General features: G+C 35.2%; 2 protein-coding genes across 2 annotated transcripts; both read left to right on the top strand.

Moving 5' to 3' along the window:
• The first annotated feature begins 4,825 nt into the window (after positions 1-4,825).
• LOC121268038 (phosphoinositide phosphatase SAC8) lies at positions 4,826-11,142 on the top strand. Its single transcript, XM_041172144.1, has 20 exons — positions 4,826-5,148; positions 5,261-5,332; positions 5,695-5,825; positions 5,919-6,010; positions 6,162-6,219; positions 6,986-7,042; positions 7,256-7,289; positions 7,485-7,565; positions 7,658-7,764; positions 7,948-8,034; positions 8,130-8,207; positions 8,977-9,041; positions 9,228-9,326; positions 9,441-9,540; positions 9,697-9,805; positions 9,911-9,983; positions 10,075-10,168; positions 10,268-10,354; positions 10,634-10,700; positions 10,818-11,142. Exons 1-20 carry the CDS (start codon positions 4,995-4,997, stop codon positions 10,946-10,948), a joined length of 1,776 nt encoding a protein of 591 aa, XP_041028078.1. The 5' UTR covers positions 4,826-4,994; the 3' UTR covers positions 10,949-11,142.
• A 2,048-nt stretch (positions 11,143-13,190) lies between these two features.
• On the top strand, positions 13,191-14,011 carry LOC121267300 (protein ZW2-like). The gene has a single exon (XM_041171145.1). It carries the CDS (start codon positions 13,191-13,193, stop codon positions 13,881-13,883), a length of 693 nt encoding a protein of 230 aa, XP_041027079.1. The 3' UTR covers positions 13,884-14,011.
• Positions 14,012-19,058: the final 5,047 nt, after the last annotated feature.

The raw sequence follows: 19,058 nt of genomic DNA, 5'->3' as shown, positions 1-19,058 counted from the left end.
GATAGAACTTCTATATTAAGCCCCTGAATGTGATGAACTCATTATACAATCTATTGAGAGTGTCATTAACCCTTAGCATAAGTTGATTCGCCCATCCCTCCCATTAATGGTAAAATCATACAGAAATCACACAATGTAGTTTGGAATTTCAAAATTGAAACCCCAAACTAGATTGGGGTCTACGATTGAACCCCCCAACCTAATTTAGATTGGGGTTTCAATCTGAAACCCTAAATTAGGTTAGGGGTTTGGATCGAACCTTTAGATTATTTAGGGTCTTTGATTCTACAACCTATAATGATCTAGGGGTTCAATCTGAAACCTCAGGAAGAACAGGAACTTGAAACCTTGTGAAAGTATAGGGGCTCGAATTGCAGGATGAATAGTGCTAGAGACCTCTGGAATCACAAAATCACAACCTCGGGGAAGCAAGTGCTAGCACTCTCGAGAATCAAAGGAGCTCGCAAACTTGAAAAGCACAAAAGCTTGAAACCTCAAGAAGTAGAGGGGCTCTAACCTTGGGAAGCAAAGGAGCTCGCGACCTCAAGAATAATAGTGGTTGAGACCTCAGGAAGCAAAGGAGCTCACAACCTTAGGAAGTATGGTGTTCATAACCTCAGGAAGCAAGGGTTCGCAACCTCGAGAATAAAAGTGTGCTTGTGACCTTGCGGGCAGAGTGCTCGCCACCTCGGGAATCGGAGTAGCTTGCAACCTAGAGAAGTGGAGGAGCTTGAAACCTTGGGTATCAAAGTGCTCGTACCTCGAGAATCAAAGGAGCTCACTACCTAGGAGAGCACCCATGACGAAGCGAAACGCTTAAGACCTTAGTGAGCACGCAATAAGTGGTTGCAATCCTAGGCAAGCACCATGATGAGACAAGGTGCTCGCCACCTCGCAAGCACCTCCAGGAAGTGAAGTGCACACATTCTCAAAGAGCACATTGAGAAGCAAAAGCTCTCACCACCTCGGCGAGCATCTAGGGGGCAGCAAAGTGCTCACAACCTCATCGAGTACCCAAGAGAAAATGAAGTGCTTTGTACCTCAACGAGCACCTTGGATGAAGTGAAGTGCTCGGAGCCAACATGTCATTCCTCTATTTACACACACACTCTACTATTTACACACTCATTCCCAATATGCCAGACAACAGCCCACATGCACCAGTCCATACATTCCTCTATCCACCTCACACACTCAAGAGACCCTCCAAACAAATACCCACCAAGAAATCACACAACCCATTGGTTCTACCACACAAACAGAGGCCATCTAATTTCCAATGAACACAATTCAAACATGTCACAAAAGTAACAGCATAAAAATGCAAGACTAACACTTGAGATAATATACCTAATTTCGTGCGATGACCCATCGAATTAGAGAGCAAAGTGACGTTGTCTAAGGACGTTGGAGATGCCATGTGATACAAAGCAGCAACATCAAAATGGTAACAAAGAGAGACTAAAATCTAAGGGTGGGCAGCGAGGCCCCGCACCCAACTACCCCACCCCTGCATGGTTGGCGAGCAACCTCGTCCCGCACTTATATATTTTATTATATAAATATATTTTTATTTATATTTATACTATACATATTTATAAATATTTATTATTTGTACTATTTATAAATATAGTAATATGTATTAAATAAAACTTTTACTTAATATTTTGTGTAAGTTGTAGCGAGTAGGGTAACCCTTTTATAGATTGCCAAGGCAATACAAGAGTCCTACATTGCTTAAGTGTGAAACTAATATTGTGAAGGCAATGTATAAAAAGGCAACCCTACTACACTACAACTTACACAAAATATGCACTAAAAAATTTAAAAACTATATAGTTTTTAAATTATAGTCATATTTATAAATTTAAATTTACAATTTGGGTCTAAAAATGTGTTTTTGATCACTTTTGGACTCATGAATAATTTTTGGGCCTAGTGGACTGTAGTCCATTATTGAAGTGGGAGGGAGACGGGATGGATTGGGAGTCCCCCTCCCCCCCGGTCGGCCCCTGGGATGCGAGGGTAGGGAGGGGGTTGCTCCGCATCGTATGGTATGAATAACACCCCTGCAGTAAAATCAAAAGAAGTGGAAGCGAAACACCGAGGGGATGAAGTGTTGGCTACAACAAAGACAACAAAATTGATTGGTGTGAGGAGGCACGAACATAAGCAACATAAAACTTACCAGCGATGACGAGGAGAATATGGTGGCAGTATGGCTTGGCAAACAACGTTCGACAACAAGAACCCGAGAAGTAGGAGGTGGAGGTGCGCAACACAAAACCCAATCACGAGGAAGAGAAAGATGGAGTAGATGGGAGAGATGGTGCACAAAGAAGGTGAGGTTCAGAGAAGATAAAGTAGAGCATGAAAATAACGATAATGGGGCATGGGTATAATGGAAATGGGATGGAGAATAGGAAATGAAATGAATAGTCGAAACCAAAGTTTTGAATTTCGTACCGTACCGGCTAGTATAACCAAAATATATCGTTTCTGTGGTGTAGCCGGTACAGAGAAGGATATAGTTTCGTACCAATCAGCATTTCAGGCCATTTCGGCCCGTACCGGTTGATATTTCGGCCTGTATTGAGCTATATTTCGGCCTTTACTTCTTTTTTTTTTTTTTTTTATTTCTTCAAACTTCAAACTCATTTTTTTATCCATCAATTCAGACTAGACTATTTATAATTTTTATATATATAATTTATTCATATATAAATTATTATTTTAGAATATAATTTTTATATATTTATATATATAATTTATTTATATATAGACTACTTCGAAACGGTATCGATATCAAAATATCTCGTTTCAATATTTCAACTGAAACGATATTCAAAACATTGGATTCGACCCTTACAAGAGAACTAAACGGTGTGCTTCACACCTGGGCTGGGTTTTCCTCCAAGCTTGGCCAGGTATTACGTACGCTCTATCATAACCATTGTCAATTGATTTACATCTAATTTTCAACTACTCTGGTTATTTGCTAATCTATGTTCTGACATTATGGAGCTCTCTCTCTCATTGCCATTGACTTTACTCATATATATATAGAGAGAGAGAGAGAGAGAGAGCGCAACACAGTAGGTGATGTGAGCTTGCAAATTTTGGTGCGGCTGGGCACGTAGAATGCTTGCTTTTCATGTTTTTCTCAACTTCCAAGGCAACTAATCGACAGCTTCAATCTAGATAAGGTGGGATTGCGTAGCTTTAGACAATGATCCTCTTACGTTTCTTTCTTACATTGTTAATAGTTTATATTTAGTTTATGGTTTTGAAATATCTAGTAACGCCCAAACTTTTACTTGTAAAAATGGTATAATCTTCTGCCAAAAGAGAGGATACAACCATAAGCTACTTCACTTTATCAAAGAGACATCTTCTTCCTTCTTTCTCCATTCTCCATGTCTATTGTAGAAGAGAGTATGACAGACCACAAGAGCTTATACTAATCACCATTTTGGATCACTTTCAAACACAGCATTACTACCGCCGAGCATCATTAATGCCACTGCCTGCTCATTGTTATTATTTTTCAAGTTATAGTTTTACCATATTATTATTAGTTGATATCAATTTTTATTTTTAAAATATAATTTCAATGGTAGAAAATTAATATGTATTTTTTTAATAACGAATAAATATTTAAATTATAATTAAAATTAAAATAAATAAAAAGATCAAAATTAATATTTTAATAGAATAGTGATAAATTTGAAAAGTCTATTATTTAATATTATTAAAAAGTAATTAATTAATTTTATAAAAAATAAATTTTTTAATTAAATTTTGATCAAATTTTATTGAGCGGAGCTCTAAATGCATACAACAATATCCCTTGCGCAATAAGTACTTTTTCTTTTCAATTATTTTGCCTAACATGAGGGGTCCACCATCCCTAATTGAATTATTTCCGTCCACATATATGGTTAGGTAGCAATGCTGTTCTTATTTTCAATCCATATATATTTTAACTGATTTAATTTAAATAACAAAAATTAATTTAAACAGCAATTTTCAGTTTTACGGCACATTCGATTTCTCTTTTTCAAAGTTCGAGCTGGCAACACGTCATACATATTTTCAATTCCTGCGATTTTTAAAAAGTAATATTATATATAATTATAGAATGTGAATCCACATTGTAGAGTCTAAAGTCTAAAGTTTAAAGTTTAGACTTTAAAGTCAAGTCTAAAGTTTGATTAAAATCTTAATTTTAATTATAATATCAACTTTTAACTAAGTGAGTCTATATTAAATTAGTCATTATAAAGTTAAAATAATAATATAATATTTTATTTTTTACTTTTTTTATAAATACAATTTATATATTTCTTAAATCTTTATGTTTTATAGAAATAATGTGTCTACTCTATCAATCAGTAAAAATAATATGCATATCATGTATATTTTACCATTCAAAGAGAGAGGAGAGTGATGAAATAATTAAATATTATTTTCTATTATGAATAATAGCTAGTCATGTTTAGAGAAAATTTAAGATTTACTATTTATCAAATCTTAAACTTTAAATCATTAGTTAATCTAATGTAAAGATTTTTTTTCACATCTAATTAAAGTTTAGATCTATATTGACATTTAATTAATTCATTATCAATGCTCTTAGAGACGCAAGGGAGGGACGGCTTCGCCCCTACCTAAGCAGTGCGCACAAAGTGACATGAAGGACAAAATATCGGATCATAATTGCCAGCTTAATTAATAAAAATGCCCGCCCTATTCAGATAATTATCCACAAATCTCTTGGCTATTTACGTCATTCTACATGCACTGAAAAGGCCTGAAAGAGCTGGTTATTCGTTGTACCTGATGAGTCGTTTTGACCATCCCTCGTCTCATCTTCCCCTTCCGCCACTGCATTGCATCCACGTTTTCCATTTCCTTTTTCTTTCTTTCTTTTTTGTTTTTCAAAGATTTCAAATCATTCAAGCGGAATTCGTGCATCCAAACTTGTGAGAAAAATGGAGGGTGGAGCTTCTTCAGGAGGTAGATTCAAGCTCCATGACCAGCTGGAATTGCAGGAATTTCAGGAAATGTTTGTGATTAAACCCGTTGAATCACCCGATCGGGGTTTCTCGATAGACCGTCGTGACGGTAACTGCCGGCCACTTGATGGTAAAGGATTTCCCAGTCTCGTGTTTCGAATTTTTCTTTAGGGTATATGCTTGTTGATCATGAATATTATCTTTGCAGTTTACTTAAAAATTGACGTTCTTGATTCTCGCAGGTGATACTTTCTCTGATCCTTCCAAAGTATCTACAATTTATGGTGTGGCAGGAACTATTAGATTGATTTCAGGTAATTCCGTGGCACATCAAGATGTTTTCGATGCCCATTCGCATTTCCTTTCTTCTTCTAATAATTTACTCTCTCTGTGTGCGCGCAAACGAGTGCTTAATGCTATCGAAGCTTCGTTTTAGTTCAATTGAAAAATGTCGTGCTTATGTAGTGCATAGCTGATACATGGCCTTCTTGTCAATGTAATTCTGTTATTTGAATCTGCTTTGGAGACTTTTTAATGAATTTCAAATCTCATAAGGTTGAAACTGGAATCGTATGATTCTTGAGCTAACCCGCGCAATTAACTAGCATTCTCGGTAATGTGGTTCTTGTTAGTTGTTAAGTGAGATTTCTGCTTAGTTCTCTGTGCTGTGGTTCAGGAACATATGTACTTGTAATAACTTCTCGGAAGGAAGTCGGAACTTTTCTTGGTTCTCCAGTTTTTAAAGTTATTTCCATGAGGTTCCTACCCTGCAATATTGAAGCTCTGAAATTTTCGACCTCTCAAGAAGTATGGTTTTATCTTTTTTTTTTTTTTTAAAAAAAATTGGTCTTTATAAAGCATTAGTGGGCATATCCTGAAATTATAATTTCTTTTATGCAGAAAAGAGATGAGGCTTACTTCAGAACTCTTTTGAAAACAGTGGAATCCACTCCGGCGTTATACTATTCATATGAGATGGATATAACTTTGAAGTAAGTCAATTTACCTTGTGACTTGCTGTCCTTTAAGTAGATTGCCACTGTTTGCATAGATGTAGTGTTCTTTATCATTTTTGTACTCAGAGTCAGATATATATTGGACTACATGTTGCATATTCAAGATACATTTGATCATGTCTACCAGCTTACAAAGAAGATACAAGTTAGCAGAAGGATGGATAAATAAACCACTTTGGAAGCAGGTTAGTTAGCATGACTGGTCTATCTTCAGAGATAAACTTTAATCTGAAATGATCCAATATCGTTGCATTTAACAAATGGTATAACTTAGTTGCTGTTCTGTGCTTAAAAAATTTGAAGCTTTAACACGTGGTTCAATGCATCTCAAAGGAGTTGATTTTGTTCTTAAAAAAGGGCTAATTTTTGTCTCCAATCTTAATTTGTTCCTTGTTATTTTTTTTTTTTAAGTTTAGCATTTTAGGCATGGGTCTTTCAGTAGTTTTATTAGTTTAGGGTTTCCTTTGGGTTTTCTGATTTGCATGGTATTAAAATAAAATTTCAGAGGGCATTCTCCACTTCTCAACTCTGGTCAAGTTGATGCCTTGAATGCCAGGCTTGGGGGAGGGTTTTCTTCTGGTATTCGTGTGTGAATCAATGGATTAAAATCGAAGTTCGTCTTTTCTTTGCTGACCCCATTGATACTAGTTCCTCCATTAGTTGGTGACAGAGCTGCGCCTCCTTGCATTCTCATGTGAGCTATGAAGATAATTTTTTTAACTTAAAAAGTTTGATTGCTTAGTAATGTGAATTTCTAAAGATTTATACTAGTTGATGGGAGTCTCAAAAACTTTTTTAAGTTTCCAATGTATAGCAGACTCCAGATAGTGTTTTTGATCAGTGTATTCTCTTTATCTTTTCTACTCTTCCAATAGTTCTTAGGTGTATTTTTCCATTTCAAGAATGATCTATATTCCTGAATTTGTTTCTGATTGTCTATTTGTATTTCAGGCTGACCCTCAATTTGTTTGGAACAGAAATCTTTTGGAGGACCTTATTGAGTCTAAGGTTAGATATGGTTTCTGTTAAGTCTAAGTCATCCTTTGGTTAGCATTTTAATGGGAATTGTTTTCCTGTTTCCGAAGTCAAGAACTGCTCATTTTCACTTCAAGAAGAAAAAGTATTTTCAAGAGATTAAAGGAAAGACAAACTTGGCACTTCTTTTGCTAGAAGCGTTTAAAACTTCTTTCCCCTAATCTGCATTTATCTTTCTTGTTGCAGCTTGATGGTTTTATCATTCCTCTATTACAAGGAAATATCCTGAAGTTTCATACTCCTAATGCGTTTTGGTTAATATCATTCGCCATCCCTCCCTTTTTCTCTTCTCTTTATTTATGTGTGTGCAGGAGCGAATGTCATACGTATACGAGACAATAAGACACAGAAGTAAATTTATCATTATATTCCAGTAAAAAAAAAAATATAGTGTTTTCAATTAACTGTAGATTAAGCTTCCAGGCAATACAGCTAAAGCTAAACAGTGCTCTTGCCACAGTCACATTAATTTCAAGGAGGTGTACTCGTCGTCTAGGTACAGCATTTTGGAGATGATTGGTTTGTACAATTATTGATTGGATATCCTAAAAAAGATATGATTTATGAGATTGTGTGATGATGACATAGGGACAAGGATGTGGAGAAGAGGAGCTAACCTTGAAGGAGATACTGCAAATTTTATTGAGACTGAACAATTGCTAGAGGTTGATGGTTTCAGGTTCTCACTATTGCAGGTACCTGTACTGTATCTGATAGGGGTTCAGAATTAATTGTGTTTCAAAGCATTTTATCCTACAGGTCAATTTGTATAGACCAGATTTCTTAACTTGGAGTTGCTTCTTGTTTCATTTTGTAAATTAGTCTCAAAAAGGGAATTAACTAGAAAAGCAAAGCTTGGTCGATACTCTCTATTTCAGGTGCGAGGTTCAATTCCACTTCTTTGGGAGCAGATTGTTGATCTCAGCTACAAACCGCGACTTAGAATTATAGACCATGAGCAAACGGTACAAGTCTTACTTCAGGATGGGGCACTTTCAGTGTTGAGTTGTATCATGATGAGTGGCAATTTATATGTGTACATTTGGCTTTCTGCATCCAGTCAAATGTTGTGGAGCGCCATTTCCGTGATCTTTTGCAAAGATATGGAGAAACTGTTGCAGTTGACCTAACTAATAAAGTAAGGATCTTTGTCTCTCTTATCTTCCCTCTAAATCATGAGTCTGGCCTATAATATAATTTCTTCTTGAAAGCCGTTTGTAAATCTGCAGAATTTGGCCAGCGAAATATATTACCTAATTGTTTCCTTTGGTATTTATTTATATGGACTATATCACTGAACAGATTGATCAGAATTTTGAATGTGGATTCCTTTTAGTCAGGTGGTTCTTCGTGCATATTTGGGTAGTCACGTTATTGGATTTCCTTGATTGTGTATGAAGTACACAGGACGGAACAGGGACTTCTTATTCGGGGATGCCAAGTGGGGTCGGGGTGTATAATAAACTATCCCATTTCGAGTCTGAAAAGTATTTTTCCAATCATATATACATTTAGCTATATATAAGAGTTAATTTTATTTAAAAACTGAATGACCAAGGGTGGGTCATGGCCCTACGGGCCCCACCTTGGCTTGGTCCCTAGAACTACACAAGTTTTAAGCTTTTATATTCTGTACAAGTTTTCTTTCTTTCCAATCCCTAGGGGTTGGTTCAAGTGGTAAGGGCCTTGGTCTTGGTGCTATGCTCCCTCTAGGTCTAAGGTTTCTTGGGTGCAAAACATTTCTAGGGACCACGTCCCATCAGTGAAAAAGCTAACGAATTACCTGATTTGTGTGATGGGGACGCATTAAAAGGATCTGAAGTTTAACTGGGTGAAAGACTTGTTATGTTTGCATGGTCTATGATTCCTTGTCAATAAAAAAATTGAATTAAATCTTGTATTTGTAGCATGGTGATGAAGGTCAGTTAAGTGCAGCATATGCCGCTGAAATGCAAAAGCTGCAGGTTGTGAGGTGACATTTTAGATTTTTATGGTATTTGTTCACTTTTACTAAACCAACTTATCAAATTTTAGAAGTATTTTCTTTGGACTTCGATTCTTTTTGTGCTTTATCATAGCATATTTTCTCAAGGCATCGCAGTGCTTCAGAGAACATCTTAATTGTTATGAACTCCTTTTTTTTCATAATTTGCTGCAGATACGTGTCGTTTGACTTTCATCACTATTGTGGCAACTCAAACTTTGATAATCTGAATGTGCTTTATGAGCAAATCTCAGAGGATTTTGAAAAACAAGGGTAATAAAAAATATATGGAGCTTTACTTACAAACTTGTATTAGTATGCCGCAATCTAGGAATGCTGGCTTTCCATAATTCTGTTTTTTTAATTACTTCTGTTCCAGCTGAGCAGATACTTCCTCGTAGACGCAGAAGGAAACATACTGGAGGAGCAGAAAGGAGTTATTAGAGTTAACTGCATTGATTGCCTTGATCGAACAAATGTCACCCAGGTTTGGTGAATGGTATTTAGTGTAGTTGGTTATTATCGCTTGGTCATTTATGATTGGTATGTTTGTCACCTGATAGATATCATATCTGCAGTGGTTAAGGACCATGTTGTTTATGGTTTTTATGGTTTCTGAGCTTCCTCCTTGTTTTCTTAACAGACTTTTCTGGCTCAAAAATCAATGAGTGTACAGTTGCAGAGGATTGGATTACTTGCTTCTACAGAGTGCATTTCTATGTTTGCTGAAGAATATGGAAAATTCAGAAGATGTATGGAATTATTTATATTTCTCCTTATATCCATCTTGCTGAGTCAGAATTTGCCTGTAAACTATGTTCTCAGTTTCATTATTAACAACTTTTCTCTGACAATAGTATGGGCCGAGCAAGGTGATGAGATAAGCCTTGGTTATGCTGGGACTCATGCCCTGAAAGGAGACCTGGTTAGGTAAATCAATTTGAGATTAAGATTTCTAATATCGGTGTTAGATTGTTCGTGCGTATTGAGCATGATAGATCGTGGATGCAAAATGCTGCAGATATGGGAAGCAGACTGTAGCCGGACTAATCAAAGATGGAATGAGTGCCATTTCAAGATATTATTTGAATAATTTTCATGATGGGGTTCGGCAGGCAAGTTCCTATCTATTATTTTCACTTACGAAAAAAAACTCATTTAAATGAAAGGAACCAGTATTACTAACCTACTTTCATGAACCTATGTTTGCTCAGGATGCTTTGGATCTTATAAGTGGTCACTATACTGTCAGTAGAAATAATCCTTCGCCGTTCCAATTAAATGGATTTGAGGCAGTCTCTGTAAGTAATATGAGTGGATCAATATCTTACCTATCTCACTTCTATTACTTGCTGCTGTATGGTAAAATTATACAAAAGTGAATTTGCAATCGAACTGCTCAAATACAAAAAAAGAACAAAAAGTTGGTTAAATCTGACGAAGTCCTGCCTAGTTTGCCTGATTATACTAATTTTCAAATGTAAGAAATCCATAGTCATTTCTTGAGATAGCCCATTGATTTGCATTTTTCGGAGTTGTCTCTGACTAAATGTTTTGTGGAAAAACCCCAAAAACTGCAGTATCTCCCAGTGGCATCAGCTTTGTTAATTGGAGGTTTGACGCTGACATCGTTCACACTTCACCAAGGTATCATTTCTCATATACTTACTTAGTCTTGTGCATGAAGGGACAAAATAAAAATCCATCCTAAAGGGTATTCACTGAGAATTTCAAGCATATATTGTTTGTTCTGTTAATCTGTAGCTGGGCGAAATGCACAGCAATATATGACTTCTGTATTATGGGCTGGAGTAACCGCTGGAGTTATGGCAATGGTGAAAGCTAATGGAAGGCAGTTCTGTTCTAGGCCTCGATTGTGTGGTCTTCTGTCATGAAGCCTTACTTTGTCCATTTTGTTTTTGGAAAATTGTACATAATTTATTCTTATTTACTAGCTTGATATTGTTTTAAACTACGTAATATAGGATCAACTAATGTCGAATATTTAGTTGTTTTTTCTTTATTCTAGATTTTTTGGTATCACTTACACTTATTATATGACATATTTAAAGAAAAATTCTACTCATCATCCTCAGATCATACATCACACATAATTTGTTTCTCTTACTAAATGTGTAGTGTATAGATGATGAATAGAAGAAATCAATTAGTTTGTGAAAAATAATAAAAAAAAAAAAAGAAAAAAAAAAAGATGATAAGTAACAAAATTTTATTTTAAATGATCGCTATTTAATTGACCAATAGAAGTAATTATATATTAACATGTGTAACTGTGAATAACTAGATATAGGAGACTAAGAAAATTTCTATTTGCAGTCCTGATTGGAGAATTGCGTGTGCAGTCTCATTGATGAATGATGGTTAAAAAAAAAAATTAAAGGATATTATTATAATTATAATTTTTTTTAAAATAACTGTATGTATTTGTATGAACAGTTTTTATTTGGAGATTCTATGTAAACTAACTCATAGGGTAATATTTTCCTCTGGCAACTGAAAAGAGAGCAGGCAAATTCAAAGAAGTGTCTTTGAGAAAACCATATTCCTATTCGCATCAGTTTTTATGTATCCTTTCGAAAAAAAAAAAAAAAAAAGAAAGATAAGAAAGCGCTAAAAAAAAGTTACAAGAACAAACAAAACGAAAGTCTGCATTTATTTAAGACTCTGATGTGAGAAATCTATCCCGGAAACGCATGTGGGAACACCTGGAAGGCATGCATGCTTCAGATATATGCATATGGGTAACGTTATTCTAAAAATAGGAAAGCTCCGGGGTGAGTTACCCATGGGACGTGTCCTAAATAACGCACCGCACTGAAAACTTTGTAGTTTTTAGGTCAAATGAAAGAGTTACGAAAATAAAACTTTTTGAGACGCAATTTATATTAAGATTTAGGAAAATAAGTTGATAAATAAAATTTTATGAGTGTCCTTTTCAGCTTTTATAAAGGTGCTCTTGAATTTTTGTGTATTTTTTTTAATAAAATTTAGTCAAATCATTAACTAATAAAATTTTTAAACTAAAAAATTATTCTAATTTAAAGAAGTGATTTAGATTCAGAAACGAATTGAGATAAATTAAGACGGTTTGTAAATAGTAGAATAAAAGTTAAATTATTTATTATATTTAATATAAAAATTTAAAAAAATTATTTTGAGATTCGAAAAAGTTAAATAATTTATTATATTTTATATAAAAAATTAAAAAAATTATAATATTGAAATGAATGGAGTAAATTTTGAATATAATAAAAAATTAAAAATTTTAAAAAGTTTATCCTTGTCGCGAAGTACTGCACGCCCCAATGGCTCCTTCACAGTTCGATGGGATGCTTTTAGGCGGAATTGAGAATTAAGGTATTCTTATAATCTTAAAATAAAATTAATATAAAAAAAATATTATAATAATATTTTATTTAGGTTTAATTTATATTTATAAATCATCTCAACTCATTTTATTATTATTTTATTATTATTCATCAATTTTAATTTATAAATCTTATTATTATTTATAATTTATTTTATTATTATTTACAATTCATCTTAATTCATCTTCAGATTCAAAGGATATCTTAATTCTAATTTTTAGCTCAAATATTTATCCGAGGGCCTAATCAGAAAGTCTTAAAAGTCGCAAGATAAATAGAGAGAGAGAGCGAGCATTAAAAACTCAGTTCGCCGTCCCGACAACACGCGTCCTGTGAAAGGACACTCTTGATCTTTATAGTCGTAGAAGCCGCCGAAAGAGAGAGAGATAGAGAGAGAGAGAGAGAGCGTTAAAAACTCTGTTTGCCGTCCCGACAACACGCGTCTCGATATCTCGATTTCTGAAGTGATACTCTTGTTCGTGGCGTTTATTATCGTTGCAAATTACAAATCTCTGTCCGATTCCGGCGACGACCTCTCCGAAAATAGAAATCAGACACCATTCTTGCCCGAGAAGTATCTTTTACAGGTCAAATACTTCCCCACGAAGAAAAAATTACAGAAGAAAAAAAAAAATTCATTCGAGTACTTCACGTCACATTCTGATGGTCCTCTGTCCTCACTTTTCCATACAACCACCCAACTCAGAGCCTAGCTCTTTTCTCTCTGCCATCTAGCTCTACCTCTACTATGCGAAGTGGGTCAGGAACAGGAACAGCCTCATTCGAAGCCTTTCTGGAAGGCTGGCTTGTACGCCAAGAACATTACCTCGATGAGCTTCTCTCGGCTCGGCAACATTGCCACGAAATCAGAGACGAAGACCTCAAAGATTTGGTTTGCCGCATCCTCGCACACTACCAAGAATACTACGAAGAAAAATCGATGGTCGCTCAGATGGACGTCTTCCTCGTGTTCTCTCCCACATGGTTCACCTCCTTCGAGCGCACCTTCCTCTGGATCGCCGGTTTCAAACCCGGTTTGGCATTCCGCCTCATTAGCAACTCGGTGGATGACTTGTCCGAGGACCAGCACCAGAGAATGAATAGGTTGATGGAGGAGACGAAGGTGGAGGAACGGGCGCTCAACCATGAGCTGGCAAAGATTCAGGAGAGAGTGGCGGCACCACCGTTACTGGAGATTCTGAGGCGTGGGAGGCGGTCAATCGATGGGGAAATAAGGGAGGAGGACAATGTGTTCGCGGCATGGAGGTCGGCATTGGACTCAGTGGTGGCCAATGCTGATGCTCTGAGGACGAACACGGCGGTGAAAGTAGTGGAGATACTCAGTCCAGCTCAAAGCGTCAGGTTCTTAGCCGCAGTTTCTGAGCTTCAGCTCAGGATTAGGAGTTGGGGCTTGCAGAGAGAAGCTGAAGCACAAGAATAAATTGGGAATGAATGAGTGATGGCTATATAGTTAAGTGAGAACCTGAACTCTCTCTCTCTCTCTATCTCTCTGTTTCTCTCCTAAGCAGTACTGCTAACCTACTTTTATGAATGAATTTATGTTTGTCAGGTTGCTGTGGATGGATCTTATAAGTGGTCACTATACCGTCAATAGAAATAATCCTTCGCCCTTCCAATTAAATGGATTCGAGTCGGTATCTGCAAGTATGGATTCGAGTCAGTCCTGTAAATATTGAGTGGATTAATATATATCTTACATATCCCACTTCTCTTACTTGCTGCTACCTATATACCATCAGTAGTACAGATCTAAGCTAAACTGCCGCCTTTGTCTTACTCAATATTGTTTGGTAAAACGATACAAAAAACAGTATATGCTATCTAACCACTCAAATACAAAAAGAACGACAAGACCAAGTCCTGCCTAGTTTGCCTGATTATTCTAATTTTCAAATGTAAGTTCTCTGACTATATACACGTTTTGTGGACAAACCCAAAAACTGCAGTTTCTCCCAGTGGCATCAGCTTTGTTAATTGGAGGTCTGGTCTGACGCAGACATCCTTCGATCATACTTCACCAAGGTATCATTTCTCTCATATATACTTAGTTCCGTGCATTAAGGGAGAAAATGAAAATCCATCCTAAAAGGTATTCACTGAGAATTTCAAGCATATTGTCTGTTCTGTTATCTGTTGCTGGGCGTAATGCGCAGCAGTATGTGATTCCTGTATTATGGGCTGGAGTTAATATGACAATGGTGAAAGCTAATGGAAGGCAGTTCTGTTCTAGGCCCTCGATTGTGTGGTCTTCTGTAATGAAGCCTACTTTGTCCATTTTATTTTTGGGAAAATTGTGCATAATTTATTCTTACTTTCTAGATTTTTACTGTTTTAAACCACGTGTTATAGGATCAACTAATGCTGAATATTTTTCCTTTTGGTTTGTTTATTGGAAGCAACTCTTGTCACTCGCTCGCAACCAATGACCAATTTGGCTTCTGTACCCATCTCCTCAGTTGTCTAGCTGCATCCACTTTTCTCAATTAGATCATGTTCATTGACTATCAGATCATGACCAGAAGCCTATAAAATCTTTTGTTTGAGTCCCGCTACGGACAAAGGGATTCCACAAACATGGTGCCGCGTCAGTTTTTTTTTTTTTTTTTTTTCGAATCTCATTTCTCAAAGTTGTCTTACTTTCCAACTTTTTCAATACCTCCAAATCCAGCCATCGTCTTTTGTAGTGTTTTCTCCGTTCCTTTCCACTTCATCGTTCCCATCCGTCAGCTGTTTTTCCACTTCTGTCTCCATTTCCGCCGGCTTTTTTCATGACATATTGCCATCCCAAGGAAGTAGATCATTGCAATACCACTTTCCCGTCAAAGGTCAAGAGACAAAAACAATGAGAAAATAAATAGGAGATTACAAGTAAAGATGATACTAGTTGGCAAAAGACTGGAAAGAACTTATAAAGGTTTAATATTCGGAGATAATCCAACAAGACATCTAGAAAATCGTACACAAATCATTGACGTTTTTCAAACAAACCGCTACCCATTTTTTGGAAGCACTAAGATTTCCATATACTTCGATCCAAAAAGCTACAGTTTTTTCTCTTCAAACTTCCAAAGAAAAGAGAGAAGCACAAAATTGAGATTTGGGTTTCTTCCTTTCCATCAACCATTTACAGTATCCAAAATCAGCTTGATATTTACAAACTCAGAAGAATTGACGGCAACCGATTTCAAAGAACCATGAGCGCCAAAAAAATAAAAAAAATAAAAATAAAAATCGAACCTATTACAAAAAACAATGGTCATAGAAGCCGAATCAACTCAGAAATCATTTCACTAGCTAATTGGATAGCTTTAAAACCCACCCTTACATCAGGGGGGACACGCAAAGGCGGGCTACAACACCCAGGTTGAAGAGTCAACCCACGCAGTGAGCAAAACCCAGGTCTCATTTAAAGTCTATGTCGGAGGAGGGTGGTTTGGCAAGGGAAAGAGGGGAGAGGGATAGGGGCATGAGGAAAAAAAGAAAGAAAAAAACTTAACTGGCATTGGCTAGTCAGTTTGTGGGATTTCTTTGGATCGTTTTGTATTCCTAATATTTCCTTTCGTTTTGTTTTTTAATGATGTCGAACTTTATCTTATATCATCTAAGATAAAGTCAAGTCATAGTAGACATAACCACTTAAAATATCACAATGAATATGACAAAGAAGAGTATAATTATTTGGAAGTAACTACCAATCTGGCAACCGAAGAAAGAGTAGCCAAATCCAAAGAAGTGAGTCTTAGAGAAAACCATATTCTTAGGCATTCCAATTTTCATGTACCTTTCCGGGAAAAAAGAAAAGAAACGAAAGTACTAAAACAAAGGTTAAAAGAATAAACAAAACAAAAGCCTCTCTATTTTCTCAAAAACACCTATGAGAGAAATCTAGACATGGAAACACATTAAAGAAATCAATGTGGAAACACATGGAAGGCGGATATAAGCAGATATATATAAATAAAGATTCAACGTGCAAGGTGCATATGCCTGGTTGGTCGGTATGGTCTTGTTAGGTGACCCTGAGCAAATGTTATTTCCTTACGATACTCGAAATTTTTGAGCAATATGTTCATCAAATTGGATTTGCTCAGTGATTTTGAGTGAGGCTTTTTTTGCGATGCTCGGAATTTCGAGTAATGTATCAGTCGAACTTGTCTTGCTTGGTGATCTCGAGCAAGGATTAAATTCTTGCACTGCTCGGTATTACCAACCAGTGTGTCTATTGGACTAGACTTGCTCGGCAATCTCGAGCAAGGGTTATTTTCTTGTGATATTCAAAATTATCGAGCAATGTATTGGTCAACATGGTCTTGCTGTGTTATCTCAAGCAATATTTGTTTTTCTTGTGATGCTCAAAATTATCAATCAATGCATTTGTCGAATTGAATTTGCTTGGTAATCTCAAGTAAAGTTTATTTTCTTGTAATGCTCGAAATTTCTTAGTAATATGTCGGTTGGATTGGCCTTGCTAAGTGTTCTTGAGCAAATCATTGAGCAAGGACTAAATTCTTGCACAGTGTATTGATAAGACTGTGCAAGGCACGTATGTCTAGGTGAGAGTGTTGCAGCATTTTTTTATGGAAAAATATAATCTTTAAAAACTGAGAATCATCGGGGAAGAATAATAATTGTTAATACAATAATGAATCAAATAATGTGAAAGTATTTTAAAGTTTTGTCAATTATAAAAAATATTTATTAAATCGGTAGTAATAAAGGTAGCAAACCAAAGATAGATATGTGAATCAAAATATGGTTTCTGAATAAGCTAAGTCAAGAGGCATATATACAACTATTGTAAAGTTCAGTATTTGTTAGAGCATTTTCAATGCCTTCTTTATCCTATACTTTAAAATACATCACCAAAAATTCTTTTTTTCTTACATGCTGACTTTTACAATATTTCATATATCAACTTATCTATTTTTCTTTTATATCATTTAAATATTATACTTTTTAATATATCTTTTATTCATTTCAAATATTTTCTCTAGTTACCAATGATATCCTAATATATTTTGATATTTGGAATTCTTCCTATATACAATGTCATATAATTTTGTGTTATTTCATATTAATCCAAATTTATAAACTAAACCAAAATTGAAATTGATTCAAGAAATAAAAAAAAATAAATTATATTATGAGAATATTCTCAAAGTATTTTATGAGAATATTCATTTTTTATAATTGTTAAAGAATATTCTTATGATATTCTTAAGTATATTATGAGAATATCTATTTTCGATAATTATAAAATAACATTCTCAATATATTCTTGAGTATATTATGAGAATATAATTTATTTTGGTTTATTCAAAACTTCAACTATAAATAAGACTATTTGTTCTAAAGTTTCACCAACATCTTCATTTCCATTTTCTTCCACAATTATTCTAATCTTCTTTGTATACACTTCTTATATATCTCGTTTTTTAGGTTTTTGACTCTTCATTGTCCGACAATAAGTTGGCATGAAATTTATTTCCATTCCACACCTTATATTCATTTGAAGAAATTCATTTGAAGGCCATCGACGCCTTTTTTCGGATTATTTTATTGAATCACCCGTATATCTTCTGCATGAGGTTTCAAATGCAATGTCCTCTTTTCTTGTATATTCAAGTTGTAGTCGAAGCATACAAACCATACTTCGTCCAAAGATGAGATGCTACTAGAAGGCTTGGGCATTCTTCAATTCAAAAAATAACTGTTGCGATGAGAACACTAGCTTATGGGTTATCTGGTGATTTTGTGGACGGATACTTGAGGATTGCAGAAAATACAACAACTTAGGCCTCGTTTGTTTTCAGGAAACATCTCATCTCATCTCACCTCATCATTACAATTTTTCCAAAACCCCACACAAAATAAAATAAACAATTCAATTTTTCAAATCTCAAAACAAAAATAATATTAAAAAATATATTTTAATAATATTTTATTCAACTTTTTAACTTTAATCTCAACTCATCTCATCTCTGAAAACAAACGAGCCCTTAGTGTTTGAAGAAAGTTGTTAAGGCTATCATTGGCATCTTCTTCAACGAGTAACTGAGGTCATTAAATGACAACGATATTACTAGATTGCTAGTAGTTGGAGAAGCCGTGGGCTTCCATAGATGTTAAGAAGTATTGATTGCATGTATTAGAAATGGAAAAATTGTCCAAACTCATGGAAATGGATGTCTTGTGGTTATATTCATGAGCCAACGATAATTTTGGAAGCCGTAGCCTCATACGATAGTTGGATCTGGCATGCATTTTTTTTGGGTTAGTAGACTCTCATAATGATATTAATGTTCTATCAAATTCTTTTGTTTTTAGATAGCATGCTGAAGGACGTGCTCCAAAGGTCAACTACTTAGTCAATAGAAATAACTACTCAATAAGATATTATCTTGCTAATGATATATATCCTTTGTGGCCAACATTTGTCAAAAAAATATTTGTTATAGCTCAAGAGTCGGTAAGAAAAAATGTAGAACAGGCATTTGGAGTGCTTTAAGCCCGATTTGAAATTGTACACAAACCTACACGGTTTTTCTTTTTATCATCAAACAGTAAAGAAAATTATGAGGGCATGCATAATTTT

Source organism: Juglans microcarpa x Juglans regia, chromosome 5S (genome assembly GCF_004785595.1).
Source record: "Juglans microcarpa x Juglans regia isolate MS1-56 chromosome 5S, Jm3101_v1.0, whole genome shotgun sequence".
In the NCBI taxonomy this organism is placed as follows: Eukaryota; Viridiplantae; Streptophyta; class Magnoliopsida; order Fagales; family Juglandaceae; genus Juglans; species Juglans microcarpa x Juglans regia.
This window is presented reverse-complemented; position numbering and strand designations above follow the sequence as displayed.

What these genes read in the sequence shown, in the direction of transcription:
- LOC121268038 (XM_041172144.1), top strand. Translation starts at nt 4,995, where the DNA reads ATGGAGGGTGGAGCTTCTTCAGGAGGTAGATTCAAGCTCCATGACCAG. An exon ending in TAACTGCCGGCCACTTGATG is followed by an intron (nt 5,149 to 5,260) that starts GTAAAGGATTTC and finishes TGATTCTCGCAG; the next exon opens with GTGATACTTTCTCTGATCCT. An exon ending in ATCGAACAAATGTCACCCAG is followed by an intron (nt 9,541 to 9,696) that starts GTTTGGTGAATG and finishes TTTTCTTAACAG; the next exon opens with ACTTTTCTGGCTCAAAAATC.
- LOC121267300 (XM_041171145.1), top strand. Translation starts at nt 13,191, where the DNA reads ATGCGAAGTGGGTCAGGAACAGGAACAGCCTCATTCGAAGCCTTTCTG.